Here is a 14,689-nt window from a genome sequence, read left to right on the forward strand (position 1 = left end):
CACTAACAGCCCTTGCTATTCACTTCAAACTCTGAATAAAAGACAGGAAATAATATAGAGAAGACTGGTGCATCAGTTGCTAATTGCACTGACAATCTTTGGTGTGAAAGGCTGTCAAAGAAGGATACTGAACCAAGAGGCTTGTGCTAAAATACCCAGTACTTATTAGGGATGAAGATGGTCTTCTCCTTAGCAACTGCTCCTCGCTAGAGATGAAAACCACAGTTCGAAAATTGGCACCTAATATAGTATAATGTGTTAGGAAAGGAAGAGTCCTTGAAGATCACAAAGGAAGCTCACCATTAGTGCCTGGAATGTGAAATCGCTCTGACAGACTTATAACACGGCTGCTGATAAATTTGTGTCTGCATTGCTTTTATTAGTAGTAACAAGCTACAAATGCCAGTGGTTAGAGCTGGCTCTGCTCACCCTGAATGGGCAAGATTTGAGTCAGAGTCAATCCAACTCACACCTTAATCTTTCTGTCTGGAGAACAAGACTGATTTGCATCAGGTTCAAACCAGAGAGCAAGCTGCTTTTACTCATGGGAGTGCATAAAGAAAGGACTTTCAACTCAAGCACAGCCAGTTGCGTGGAACAAAATTTATAAAGCTAAAATACTATTATAAGCTTGTCAAAAAATCAAATGAACAAGCAAGAGATGCAGCAGCTGGTGGACAATAACTTAAAAGTATAAAAATAGCACTAAGCAATATTAAAAATAAAAAATATGAACCTGTATGAATCTATACATTCTTATTGCTTGTCTATAACAAAGATCAGAACAATCTTACCGAATCATCACAAACCACTTTATCTCAGGGTGACAGAGGCTCATATTCCTTTAATGCGATGACAAATATCTCCATGACTTAAAAAAAAAAATATTTCTACAATAATCAATGTTCAACAACCAAAACTAACAAAACTGACCTGGTCTTGTTTGAAAAGGGAAAAAAAAAACAACAGCCACCTTGTAAGTTTGCTGCTCACACAAAACTGGGAGGAGTGGCTGATACACCAGGAGGTTGTGCTGCCATTCAACAAGATTGGGACAGGCTGGAGAGTTGGGTGGAGAGGAACATAACGAAGTTCAAAGGCAAGCGTAGAGTCCTGCACCACAGGATGATAACCCCATCCACCAGGACAGGCTAGGGGCTGACCTGCTGGAAGGCAGTTCTGCAGAGGACCTGGGAGTCCTGGTGGACAACATGTTGACCGTAAGCCAGCAACGTGACCTTGTGGCCAAGAAGGCAAATGGCATCCTCGGGTGCATGAAGAGGGTGGCCACCAGCAGGCTGAGGGAGGTTCTCCTCCCCTTCTGCTCTGCCCTAGTGAGGCTCTAGAGTACTGTGTCCAGTTCTGGGCTCCCCAGTTCAAGAAAGACAAGGAAATACTGGAGAGTCCAACAGAGGGCCATGAAGATGATTAGGGGACTGGAGGCATCTCTCTTACAAGGAGAGAATGAGACACCTGGGTCTGTTTAGCCTGGAGAAAAGGATTCCAAAAGGGGACCTTATCAATGTTTATAAATATCTAGAGGGGCAAGCGTCAAGTGGATGGCACCAGACTCTTTTCAGAGGTGGCCAGAGACAGGACCAGGGGCAATGGGCACAAACTGGAACCCAGGAAGTTCCACCTGACCATCAGGAACAACTTTTTTTACTGTGAGGGTGACATAGCACAGGAATAGGCTGCCCAGAGAAGCTGCTCCTTTTCTGGAAGCAGTCAAACCTGCCTGGATGCATTCCTGTGCAACTCTGCTCCAGTCGAACCTCCTTTAGCAAGTGGGTTGAATTGGTTCATCTCCAGAGGTCCCTTCGAGCCCTTATCATTCTCCCATTCTGTGATACGCACAGGGCTAATACAACCCTAAGGAATACATTTTTCCCCTGAAATAGGTATCTTTGCTGCAGTCCAACTCTGCCCTCTGCAACATTTTTATTGCAAATGCCTGGCAAAGATGTTTATGGTTGTGTTCAAAACAAGCTACTATTAGTCTACCACACCCCTTCCACTTGCTGCAACAAGTTTAGCTAGAAAAGCAATAATAGTAATAACATGATCAGAAATTCGCAAAGACTCACCATGCTACAGTTACTATTTGCTGAGATGCACTTCTTGTCATCACACCACTGGCACCCGTTTGTGTTGGCAGTACAGCTCGCGCAGTCCGCGTATCGGTAACATCTGTCATCTGCAGCAGCTGTAATACACAGGAAAGTGAAAAAGAAACAGCACACAGAAGGAGAATAACACCACATTTTAAACACTTGCTTAAAGCACTTCCTGTTACATCCTTCATTCGAACTCTAGCCATTCACAAAGGTTTAAGTTACCGAAGGAAATGCATTCTATTCAGTTAATAAGATTTACTTCTTCACAAATTCCTTTAGTAACAACAATATTCGAAGGATCATAAGTCTCCTATCGACTAAAGGCATATTCACTGTATCGCAGTGTAAAAACTCTCCTAGCACAGCGCATAAACAAAGAGTATCAGAAAGTTTCTTAAACTATTCATTCTTTATTCCTGTAACACAGAAGAAAGGTTCTCTTTAGATGCAGGTTTCTGATGAAATATTAGCTTGCTATGCAAGAAGACAATAGAAAAAGTATTAACTAAAAAAATCTGAGACATATTAGCAATAAAGGGACATTTTAAGTTTTGATAAATTAATTTATTATCTTAACAATGATTGGTAAATTACAGTTCTGCCCTCTCTCCACAAAAAATATTTGAGGAAGACTTCATGTTAAATCCTTATCACAAGCAAATCCTTATCAGGCCTGGAATAAAATTTATGTTATATAAAACAGTTTGGGACACAAATTATTACTGCTGTATAAAGGATACGAAAAATCACCACGATCCAAAATAGAATTCCTACCATCTTTGACACAAGCTACACTGTTTAACTCCTACGCAGTTTGTCTTCTTTTGTCTTGTGATCACAAAGTTTAAGAGGTCGTTTTGCCAGGGAAGCCTTGCTATCTACAAATTGAACTTTTGCAGACAAACTGAATTTCCTGCTTATCCTTTACTGTTGGCCATCAGCAGTTTCTCAGGTGATACTCTCAACTAGGTAACAATTGAGTTATGTCGTGAAAAAGAATACATGAAAAATAGGCTTTTGGCAGGATATCACCACCTGAAAGTGGAAGGATTTGGCAGCAGTGAGGCGGCACCATCTGCACCATGCTTTGTGCAAGCAGAATTCTATACATCTCATCTCTTCCAAGTTTAGTTGTAGTTTATTCTCTTTGCATCAGTTTTATTTTAGAAACAGCTCCAGTTTTTCTATTTCGCGTCAGCCTGTGTGTGCTTTTTGTTTAAACACCTGTTGATATAATCAGCTTTTTATAAGACCCACTTCCATCTGTATTACTTTTCTATTTAGTGTCTCAAGACTTTTCTTTTTATAAAGAGTTGAAACTTTGTAGGCTCTACACCTCTAAGTGTTATGGAACTGTAGGAAAGCAGTTCTTCAGAAAGCTGTATCTAGGTAACCTTTTTGCTCTATAATGCATCTTTTTGCTGAGTTTGCCACTTGATACCTCATTCGGAAACAAATAAAAGCTAAAAATAGCAATGGTGGTAATTTTCTAACAAACATTAAGCGTAACCCGGCAGTTTAATTACATGGTCATTTGGTCACGTAGCACACAGCCAAAGGTTGGTTAGCAACTTTATACTGTGGCACAAGGAAAGAGGCACAGAATAAACAGCAGGTGGATACAGCAAGGAGACATCCTCTGTTCATGCGGAGTAAAAGAACAACACTTGCACAAGCAATTTATTTGTGACAAGTCAAAATACTTTGGAATAGGAGCCCCCTTACGCTTTGTACCTCTTTGCTCCTTAAATTTGTGCTCTTTTGCACCTAATTCCTGTATAAAACTAAAAAAAAAAAAAAAATCCAGAATTGAATGATTTCAAAAATCAATCCCAAAATCTCTTTGCTTTGGCTTTTCTCAGAGAGGCACAGTCTTAACAGTTCAATAACTGTTTCCACTTGGTTATATTTTGGGGATTCTCCCACTTCCTACAGCACATTGCAAATTTGACACTCTAAGACTAGAATTCACTTACCTGTTTTCTTAGGACATTTTGCTCTAAGGATGTTATTAACATGTCCAGATTCCCAGGATTCACAATGCTTCTTGTTCCACAGACATCTTATCCCTGGACGAGCATTTTTACATAGTTCTTCATCTCTGAATGCTTCACAGTTGGGAGGTTTGTACACAAGGATGTCATTCAAAAGAACACTCGAAAAACCCCCAAATATATACATGGACCTATTAGGAAAAAGAAAGTAAATATAACTGTTATCGTAGCTATAGATATAGTTTCTTGATTTATCTGTCATGATATACAATACAAAAAAATGCCACATAATATTATAAAAAGCATCCTTCATCTTTGTCTACTAAATAATCTGTCAGTGGCCCCATTATAAAGATGGATAAGTTTTTCAATGTGTTTCTCCGTGGAAGTTAAGACTAAAACTGCTCAAAGTGTGGTGTGCTCTATGTATTAGTAAGTGACATCTACCAAATGTCCGGTAAGAGCTATGGAGAAAACCACTCATTTTTGGAGTCAGGTAATGAGAACAGCGTGTGAAATAATGGCCTGCATGAAATGAGAACATTTTTCTTTAAGAAGATTTCGAAGCCAGTCAGAAATAATTGGAATTGGATGATCTTTAAGGTCCCCTCTGACTCAAATCATTCTATGATTCTATAATTTCTTTTTGGTAACACTTCCAGTGCAGTAGCTGTTGACATCAGAATCAGAAGACCATCCATGAGATCTTACCCTTCTGATTTAAAATTAAAACCAGATAATAATAAAAGAACCTGCATATCTGTTGAGATATTCTCCAAAGGTTTTTGCTGTTGGTAACTGTATGATTTATTCTGTTTTAGGAGTACATGATGCAACAGTTACGCAGGTTCTTTTATTGTTATTACACTTTTTTTACATAAAACCCTACTAAAAACATCCTGAAGTTGGGAGACGGGGGAAACCTAAACCATAGGTATCTTCACCTTGAATCCAGTTCATGGAAAGTGACAGTTCTCCAAGCATCAGACAGCTTAGATGTCTTAAAACAACACAAATTCATTCAGTTTTCTCTCAATGCAGCAATCAGTTCATTGATCTGTTTCAAATGCTGTGTACGGAGGGAGTTACAACTTACAACTACTTCTGTTAAAGTCGGGTAAACTCTTATTTGTCAGATACAGGCCATCTGACAACCAGCAACAGAAAAACTCACACAAGCAAACAGCAGAAATTTCTTTAAGCCCAACTACAATTTTCTGGTCCTACAATTTTATCTTTGAGGGTTGGGGCAAGGGAAGCAGAGACCTCATCCACCAAATCCAGCAAACTTCAGATCCACTGCATCTCCTCTTTCTTGATGATGAAGCTTTAACTGAGCACCAGTACTCAGCAAACTACATGAAAGCACGCTATACTTTCTAGAGTATAAGCAATATACTTAATACTTGGTGTAGATGCTGGCAGCCTTTTTTTTCTTGCAAGTAGTTAATGATGATCGCTGTATCAATATCTTCAAAATCGTGCTTTTTCCAAGCAAGTTTTAGTTACATGTTTTTCATTTTACGACTGTAAATAAACAAGGAATTGCAGCATGCGGCAAAGGGAACGGGATTTCTCCTGTTACGTTTAAGTGATGATTATAGCTGGTGCTGAATTTCAAATTCACTGTAGTTCGTAACAATGAGGAAACACCTCAGTACACTAGAAGGTTCATATAAAATGCCACTGAACACATTCCACAGGACAGCAAATTGATGATGAGCTATACTGTTTGCCTAAGACAAGTAAAGTCCCCGATGAGTACTGCTTTTCACGTTAATAAACTACATCAGTTGTACATCATTGAACCATACTTCACATAGGTACCATTTCTGCCACAGTTTCTTCATTTAGAAAAAGCCAGGAAAATTCAAAGTACGCTTCACTTACCCATTACTGACAACAGCAGTATGACCAAATCTGTTAACATCTCGATGCAGATTAGGTTTTGGTAAAATTTTCCATTCATCACAAGCTGAAAGAAAAAAAGATTAGATATTAGATTACATATCCAGAAGAAATTTTCTCCTGTGAGGGTGGTGAGGCCCTGGCCCAGGTTGCCCAGAGAAGTTGTGGCTGCTCCATCCCCGGAGGTGTCCAAGGCCAGGTTGGATGGGGCTTGGAGCAACCTGGTCCAGAGGGAAGTGTCCCTGCCCATGGCAGGGGGTAGAACTGGGTGGGCTTTAAGGTCCATTCCAACTCAAACCGTTCTAGAATTCTGATTCCATGAAAACAAAAGTATATGAAAACACAAAAAAAATCATTCTAATAGCTTTCAGCAAAATATAAGCAAAATGGATTTTATTAGACACTCTAACGTATATTAAGCATCAACTAATTGTATTGCCTATTTACCCTCCTTTCCCAGAGGGATCAGTGCAGGTAACCCCTACGGTCTCAGTTCTGAAAACAATCTATACCTCATGATCTTCAAATAGTAACATGTTTTCATCACCTACTGGTCTCATGAACTCTGAACCAAAATTTGACTGACATGCTTGAAACCATTTTTAATATTAGTTTCTAGCATTTTTTTTAATTGTTCTTCAAAATCAGCTGAATTTGACAGACTTTCTTCTGTTGTCCCCAGGTGAAAGCTAAGCTGCTTTTTCCTACGACTACAGCTTTATTCTGTTGTTTAAATATGTTATTTATTTGGACTTCATTTGGTCCTTCTAGAGTCTTTATTTGCAGCGATATGCATTTATCAAGGTATGTTACGGAGCAGTGATATATACACTATACATCAGTCTCCAAACATACTCCATTAATGCCATTTTGTAATTTGTGGTCCTTCTTTTCATTTCTTTTTCAGTAGTTTTTGCATTTTTGGGTAGATCTCTGTTTTAAATGTATCACTAATGGATTTTTGGGGGGAAAGGATTAATATGCATAAAGATTCTTCTATACTTCTAGAAAACACAGCATGAGCACAATGCAGTCACTAGTTCTGAGAAGATATATTTGCATTGCTCAAGAACAAATCAACAGGTTGTCCTTTTAGACACATTTTTTGAGTAGGTGCTCCAAGGACTTGGTCAGCAACGTTTCTCTATCAGATCCTTTATTAAGGTCAGAGGATACTCACAGCAGTATCCCTTTATTATACCCTTCTCTGCCTTCACGGCCCATTTTAACACTCACAACCGCCACCACTGCCATCATTGTCATCAAGTGATCAGTAATATTGCCTTAACACTACACACCGGCTAATTACCCAAAGGATTTCAATCCATACGTATTTCATTAAGCATTTGCAACCGTAAACTTATTTCCCTTCACAAGTGCTGTAAGACAAACAGCCGCTCCTCCAGCTGTGCAGCCCATCTTGTTATTTCCTTACATTTGGTATCTTGATTTAACTATGCCAATAATTACTTCGCTTTCACCAAGTATTTCAAATTAATGTTGTGTCAGTATCTTCACTTCAAATTAATTATTCAAGCATATATTTTTTAGCATCGCTGTAGGAGCATTTACAAACGTGGGTTTGGTGCAGTTTATTTTTCTGCCCTAACAGGGATTTTAGCTCTTCAGAACAATCAGTCCTTTCGGTGTTATTTCCCACTTGAACTTTACTGACTTCAAGTATTTAAATCCCACAGTAATAGAAATAGGGAGCACCTAGAGATCGAAACTTCAAGGAAATCCCTTTAAAACCGAGCAAAGAAAGTATTTTTCTACAGAACAGGCAAACCATTTCTAGAATTCATCATCATAATAGGTTTTGGACACAGGCAGGGTAAACGTTCAGGAAATCTTTCATATCAGAGGGCTACACTTCTCTTATTAAAAAAAATATATATCTTTTATACATACAAAGATAAGAACTAAATCTAAAGTTGAAAAGGAGTTAAAGGGAGAGAGACTTCTCCAATTTACTCCAAATCGAAGAGTGGCTTTGTATATATTGTATACATGTGTGTATATATATATATGTATATATATACACACATATATATTGTATACGTGTATATATATATATGTGTGTATATATATGTATACACACATATATATTTAGGGTTTTGATAATTATGTTGTCCTTTCAGATACCCTCAATGAAAACTTACTTGTCTTTTGCCTTAATGTCATTTGAGACCAGAATAACAAGATGATTCTTCTTTTGAACTGGGGAGAAAGCTGTCAATTTGGACACTAAGAAACAAAATAAGACCTATTTGCTCAGCCTACTCTCCATAATATACAGCAGTGGACAGAGTATGTGCCTGCAGAAGCCTCACACACTGAGTTAGGAGCACCACAAAAACACAATGTCCTACAGAGATCTCTGTAAGAAGAGGTCACTGGCACACAGCAAGACTGGGGGGAACCAACTGGAAGCTGTTTCCAGAGTCAATGCAATTCATACAGGTTGATTTCTACTCAATATCACGGAATTAATTTCCCAGTAAGATTCCAATGACAGCCACATCTAAATAAAGTATATAACTTAATTTTTATGTTTGCAATAATTTATGCAAATGGATATCATTAAAAATAAAGGAAAGTCACCACCAAAACACATTCTTGAAGGAAGTCTGCCTAAGGTTAAAAAACAAAAAGCAAAAGCTTAAGTCACACTAAGTGCTGGCTCTGCTGGTCCTGTTCTCGTTCACCTCTGCCAGTGCTGCTCTTCTGGGACTTCTAACACAGAAAATTAGTCACAGCAGTACTTTTTCCAGTTTGTGCCCAGTTGGCAAACAGCGTAGGGTCACACAAGGATGGATTCGGCACATGAGATGGGACAGGACAGCATAGCTACGGGCAAAACTGCAGTAACACAGCGCTAGATTGACTTCAGCTTCGATAGGTTCACAGCTTGAGCCCATAAAGAGTCAGGGTGAGATGGGGCTGCGATAGATAAATCAATTACATCTTTTTATAAATCGGAAACAGAAACTAAAAGCACATCACGAGTAACACAGATGGTCCAAACTACAATAATTTCAATATCAGATGGTTGACTCTGAATTAATTTAGTAGTCTGAAGAATAAAACAGTATAGCAAGTTTAATCCACTGTCCTATAGGACAATTGCATCCCCAAAATCTTGCCTCTTTCTCAACTTCAGCCTTCTGTCACTATCATTGAGAACATTATATTATCATAGAATTATGGTATTATTAATATAAACTATATATGTAAATTATAAACATTCGGATTTTTCACAATTGTTCTATTGTTCACATTTAAATCGATTGGTGAAAGCAAAGTACTACATACATGACAAGGGGAAGAGATGAGCAGAAGTACTAGGACACCAATTAATTACATATCACAAGTTTTATATTTAATAGTACTCCTAACTTCATCTGAAACTCATGTATTTCCCAGATCCCAGCATAACATTGGCATTAGACACCTCCACAGTGGTTGAATTACATAAGAAATTCAGACTAAGGCGAATTATTTATTAGAAATAAGTGATCAACAAACATTAATTCAATTTCTATTTCAAGAGAACATTTCCCCTCTTTATGATAAAAAAAGCAAACATTTTAATGCTACAACCGACAAGCAAAATCTTGCTGCTATACTTAAAAATCAAGTTCTTCCTGCTGTATGTCATTCCACGTAACAGAAACAGCACGTTTGCACTCATCTGCCTTTGATGGCAAAGGAAACCCTGGAGGTGTTTTAGGCCATTTAAAAACTCACACTAATTTTTCCTCTCATCTTAGAAAGTGTTGCACATTATTTTTTGTATTTTTACAAACTTATATACAAATATATAGTGTTTCCTGTACTTAGAAATCTGTTTGGGAAAAAGTGGGAGTTAATGCCAAAGGAAAACCATAAAACCGTAATAAAGGCTGGGTTTGAGATAACAAAACCTTAAGGGCTGGAGATATAATAATTCCATTCTTGCTGATGGCATTTGTCAAACAGGCAGGTCTTTTCAATAGAGTACAAGTAAAAAAGGGTGAAGGGAAGCACATTACAAATAGTCCTCTCTCTTATCTCGTCCTAGCCTTCTCAACGACTGCTGAACACGGAACGGAGCAGTGTGCAAGAGTACTACTTTCGCTCAGCTTTAAATTCCTGATCTGACTTTCTCTGTCCAGATTGATAAATACAGAACACAACTCATTAAGCAACTGACTTTTTGGTGTTTTTCGGTAAAGAATCAAATAGTATTCGTCCCTGCCCATCATCTTCGAATTGCCTTTGAACACTTCAAAGTATCCAAATTTCCAGACTTAGCATACAATTCCATGAAGGAAATGACGAACAGCAAACACGGTATGAGTTTCAATATTGTTTGTCTCTATTACAGCCTTCTGTGTGGTTTATTTGTTGTATCAAATCTAGTGAGCTCTGTGGAGTACAGAATAAAATACCTCTTTATCATGTCGTGCAACTCTTAAGGTATTACACCAATAGTACGTGGAAGATAAGATACTGGTTGTATTTAGCATTTGCTTTGTACATACCCAGGTGTAACATACTGCATGCGTACTTCTTTTAATAGAAAACAGTTACTCAGCAGATGAAGGAGTGACACTGGCCCAGGCTGCCCAGAGAAGCTGTGGCTGCCCCATCCCTGGAGGTGTTCAAGGCCAGGTTGGATGCTTGGAGCAACCGGATCCAGTTGAAAGTGTTCCTGCCCATGGCAGGGGGTTGGAACAGGATGGGCTTTGAGGTCCCTTTCGACCCAAACTATTCTGATTCTAGCCATTCCAAAATGACTAGCAGAATTCTTATTCACTGGAAAGTACAAGGAGGAATACAGAGGCCGCACTCTCAACTAGAAAGAACAAGATTCTTACTCCTCCTTAGCGGAGATTAATTGGTTACCAAATGACACAGAAGTGGCTATGAGAGTGAATTCACCAGCCACACAAATTATTCCTGTGATGAAACACACCAGTGAAACGCACCAGATTTGAGGTGATGCAGCTAATGCTGGCAGAGAAAAACCCCAAATGAGCTTTGCACAGGGTCGAGCTCTCCAGGACTCGCACTCCAACAGGATAGACCTCGACACCCTGTGGCTGGTCCAGTCACCTATATCCTTCTCATCTATACCCTCCTGGCAATATTGCATTCCTGGTATCAGAGGTGATAACAAAAGCATTTTATAGAAGAGTTCTCAATGTTGCAACCGTAACGACTATTTCACAAAGCCTGAACCGAAATGGGAATCCAGGCTGTCTCAAGGGTCATAAGACACAGAGAAGGAGTCCTGAGAATTCTTTGCAGCACAACTTATGCTCCATTGCTCAGATCACTAAAAAATGCAATCAGTTAGGTCGATAGCAAGGTACAATAACAGCACATATAGCAGGGTACGAGGAACACACTATACCAGTATAATATAGTCATACATCACTAAAATGTATCCCATGAATGCATCCACGATTTTATAAGAAAAAGACCACATTTCTAACCAACACAGTCACATCAGTAAAATACTCCAATATAGACTTGCTTTAAAATATTTAATTATAATTAAATTTACCAAAATGTGACTGCAGGAAAAACAAGGGAAATACGGAATCCTAGCTCTGTCCTGTCAGTCCCGCAAGGCTCCTTACGAGTGACTCTGGCTTTTCAGACATACAGTTGAACACACCATTAAAAACCTGTTTAGGACTGGAGGGCAGTGTAAGTTTGCACTTACCATTCACATCTGATTTTGAACAATGTATTTCTTAAAAATTCGTGCAGAACTGGTGCAGACAGACATTAACACAGCTCCGTTAAATTAACATCTGAGTTAAGTTAATAAATCCATTCTGGTATCATACGAGTTGAGCATCCAACTACCTCCAATCCAAATTGTTTTTATGAAAATATAAGGAAATCACACATCTACAAGTTATTTTAAAGGTAATTACTCTCCTCTTTCTTTATTAAATGCAGCATGGAAATCTCAAGGATTTTCAATAAGTAAAAAGACTATGAGAATGACTCTGAAACCCTTAACAACTCACTCCCAAATCTACAAAATTTTGTGAAGAATATAAGAGAACATCAAGGAACCAAGACACTCCCTTTGCAGAACACACTACAGAAACTACGCTACAGAAACTCAGACAATAAACTGTAAGTGCTGAGCAGAAAAGAAGGTTATTTACACCTCAACTTCATTTTCCTTCCCCCTCCTGCAATGTCCGCTACTGCACTCAAGTCTGAACAGAAGCACTATGCCCACTCAGAACTTGCAGGTGGAACTCACTCAAAGCTATACTCTCACTGCTTTCCTTAAGCACTGGAAAGCGTTCGCACTTGCAAAATCCAATAAAAGAGAAAAGACTTATTTCATATAGTTTAATAGTAGTTAGAGTAATGATCCAAGACATAGAAGAAACAGGTTCATTTCCTACCCAATGGGATTAAACCTAGTCTCATTGCTGAGGAAAGCGCCCTAACTGTTCAAGCTAGGTAACTTTTCACTATTCCAAGTCAACGCTGTTCTGCCGAACAGATTAAAAAATATATATTGTTAGAAATAGGAAGTGAAAGTTGTTAGCACAGTCTCTAGAAAATGAGGTGATAAGTATTCCATACTCTACTGCCAGGATTCCATTTGTATTTCTGCACCGGCAGGCAGGCTGGGTGACAACCTCTTAGCACATTCACAGCTATGCTTTAAGAAAAGTTATAAGAAACTACATCCTTCGTGTCTCCATCATCAAATCATTTCTCAATTTTAAATATTTAAATAGATTTAAAACGCTGGTCTATCAGTTCTGCTCAGTCAACACGCACTGAGACACCTGCGGCGCAGCCCTACATACAACAAAGAATCAGCTTGCATGCTTTCTTTACATAATACCAACAACTACTTAGATAGTTTTACTCGGTAAAAGTAGAAATGTTTGTGCATAAAGTATAGACACACATTATACTTCTGTCTGGTTCCCTTTATTTGTCACTCTGGACAACTAAACACCACAAACAACTAAAGCACCGAAGTTAAGTAAAAATGAAAACCTTATTTTCAAATTCATTCCACACCGTATAAATATTTTTCTTTATTCAGAATAATAAAAACATGAAGGCAAACGTGTTTGAAACGGCATGAAACAAATATAAAGCACAGATCTAACATCTACAGCACAGTCTATGTACGTAACAGTAGCTCCCCAAGCAGTATTCAAAAAACAACCACCTTGAGCTTTACCATTAAAAGGAGCAATTAGTGCATTATATTATTGTGGTTTTGCTTGTCTAACCGTACAGCAATACAGAGGTAATCGCTACTACAGACTGCACCAGAATCACATTTATGATTCAGGTGCTCAGAAATGCATAAAACAATCTATCACAGCTGCTGCTTTAATTATCTTTGTAATAGCACATTGATAACGCCTTTGTAACTCCAGAAGGAGGGAGAATTGTAAAACTAGAAGGGGTTGTATTGGGTAAAAAGAAGGAAAAGAAACCCCAAACCCACAACTATAAATAAATTTAAATTTGCTCCTTTTGTTGCTGACACAGAGCAGAGTTGAAACAGCTTATTTTACAAGCAATTTACGGATAGACCATTCATTTTATCACAAAATACAATCTCCTTGATTACAAATGAAATTGAAGAGACGAGATAATCTTGAATTTTTTTTCCAAAAAGGAAAAAGTTTAAGCTTTGTTAGAAGAAACTTAGTATCTTGCATGTAATACTGTCTTTCATAAGCAAATGAATGTGCATATTATTTAATTCATAAAAATAATTTGAAATCCAGATAGTAACAAGACTTAAAAGAAAGATTGCAGAGTGTACTGTTATTTGTAATGTTAAGGTTACTGCATTTCTCTCATAGATACAGACAATGCTGAAATACAAGTGTCACTAGGAAAGAGAACGTAAGCAGCTGCCATTTTCAATGACTTCAGGTTTTGGCTTCTTTTACAGAGGTTCCTCGTCACTCGTTCTGTACACATTTCTAGAGTATCCAGACACCTTCGCAATTGGCATATGGGTAACAAAAGGACAGGGACTGAATGCTTCATACCCTGAAACTACAGTAACTGCAATTGGTATGCAGAAATATATTTACTAACAATACCATTTGGCCAGGAAGTAAAATCAATATCTTTACTCTTACAAAATATTTTCTTTAAAAAAAGATACTATTTCAGTACTTAAGATTTCTGCTATAAATTCTGCTTCCAATGTCCAATTAATCTATTTTTACCTGCAAATTTCGCACCTGAATACTCATTTGCACATTTAGAGAGAGAAGCTTTCCAATAACACTAATGTCATATAAATTATAAATCTGATTTATACAACGCATTAATCAGCACTGAAATAAAGCTGTAATGCTGCACCCCCCTGGTCTTCCCAAACCTACAGGAAAGAACAGTGAGGTAGGATTCTTGCTCCAAATCTGGTTACCAGCTCTAATCTTGTTCCAAAACGGTGGTTGATGGAACAGCCCAGGAGATGGAGCATAAGTAAAAACTTCTGGTATTTTTCAGGAGAATACCTCCCTATTTTCTCTGGGAGCAGTCTCCATGATTATTGTAATACCAGAAGGCAAACAGCAGCAAGAAAAATTCATAATAGTTCTTAGCTCATTTAGGTTACACTGGAGCCCATTTGAGAGCTGATCCAACTATGCTATTCTT

The 14,689-nt window shown here is 38.1% G+C and overlaps 1 protein-coding gene across 4 annotated transcripts in view; it reads right to left on the reverse strand.

Moving 5' to 3' along the window:
• The window catches only part of ATRNL1 (attractin like 1), a 511,034-nt gene that overhangs the window by 408,186 nt on the left and 88,159 nt on the right, over positions 1–14,689 (reverse strand). For all 4 annotated transcript variants that reach the window (XM_054070985.1, XM_009570598.2, XM_054070987.1 and 1 more), the window contains exons 11-13: positions 6,002–6,086; positions 4,094–4,302; positions 2,088–2,206 (exon numbers count right to left, since the gene is read on the reverse strand). In XM_054070985.1, the coding sequence (XP_053926960.1) occupies positions 2,088–2,206; positions 4,094–4,302; positions 6,002–6,086 (413 nt within the window). The remainder of the gene's footprint in view (positions 1–2,087; positions 2,207–4,093; positions 4,303–6,001; positions 6,087–14,689) is intronic.

This window comes from Cuculus canorus, chromosome 7, assembly GCF_017976375.1.
Source record: "Cuculus canorus isolate bCucCan1 chromosome 7, bCucCan1.pri, whole genome shotgun sequence".
NCBI lineage: Eukaryota > Metazoa > Chordata > Aves > Cuculiformes > Cuculidae > Cuculus > Cuculus canorus.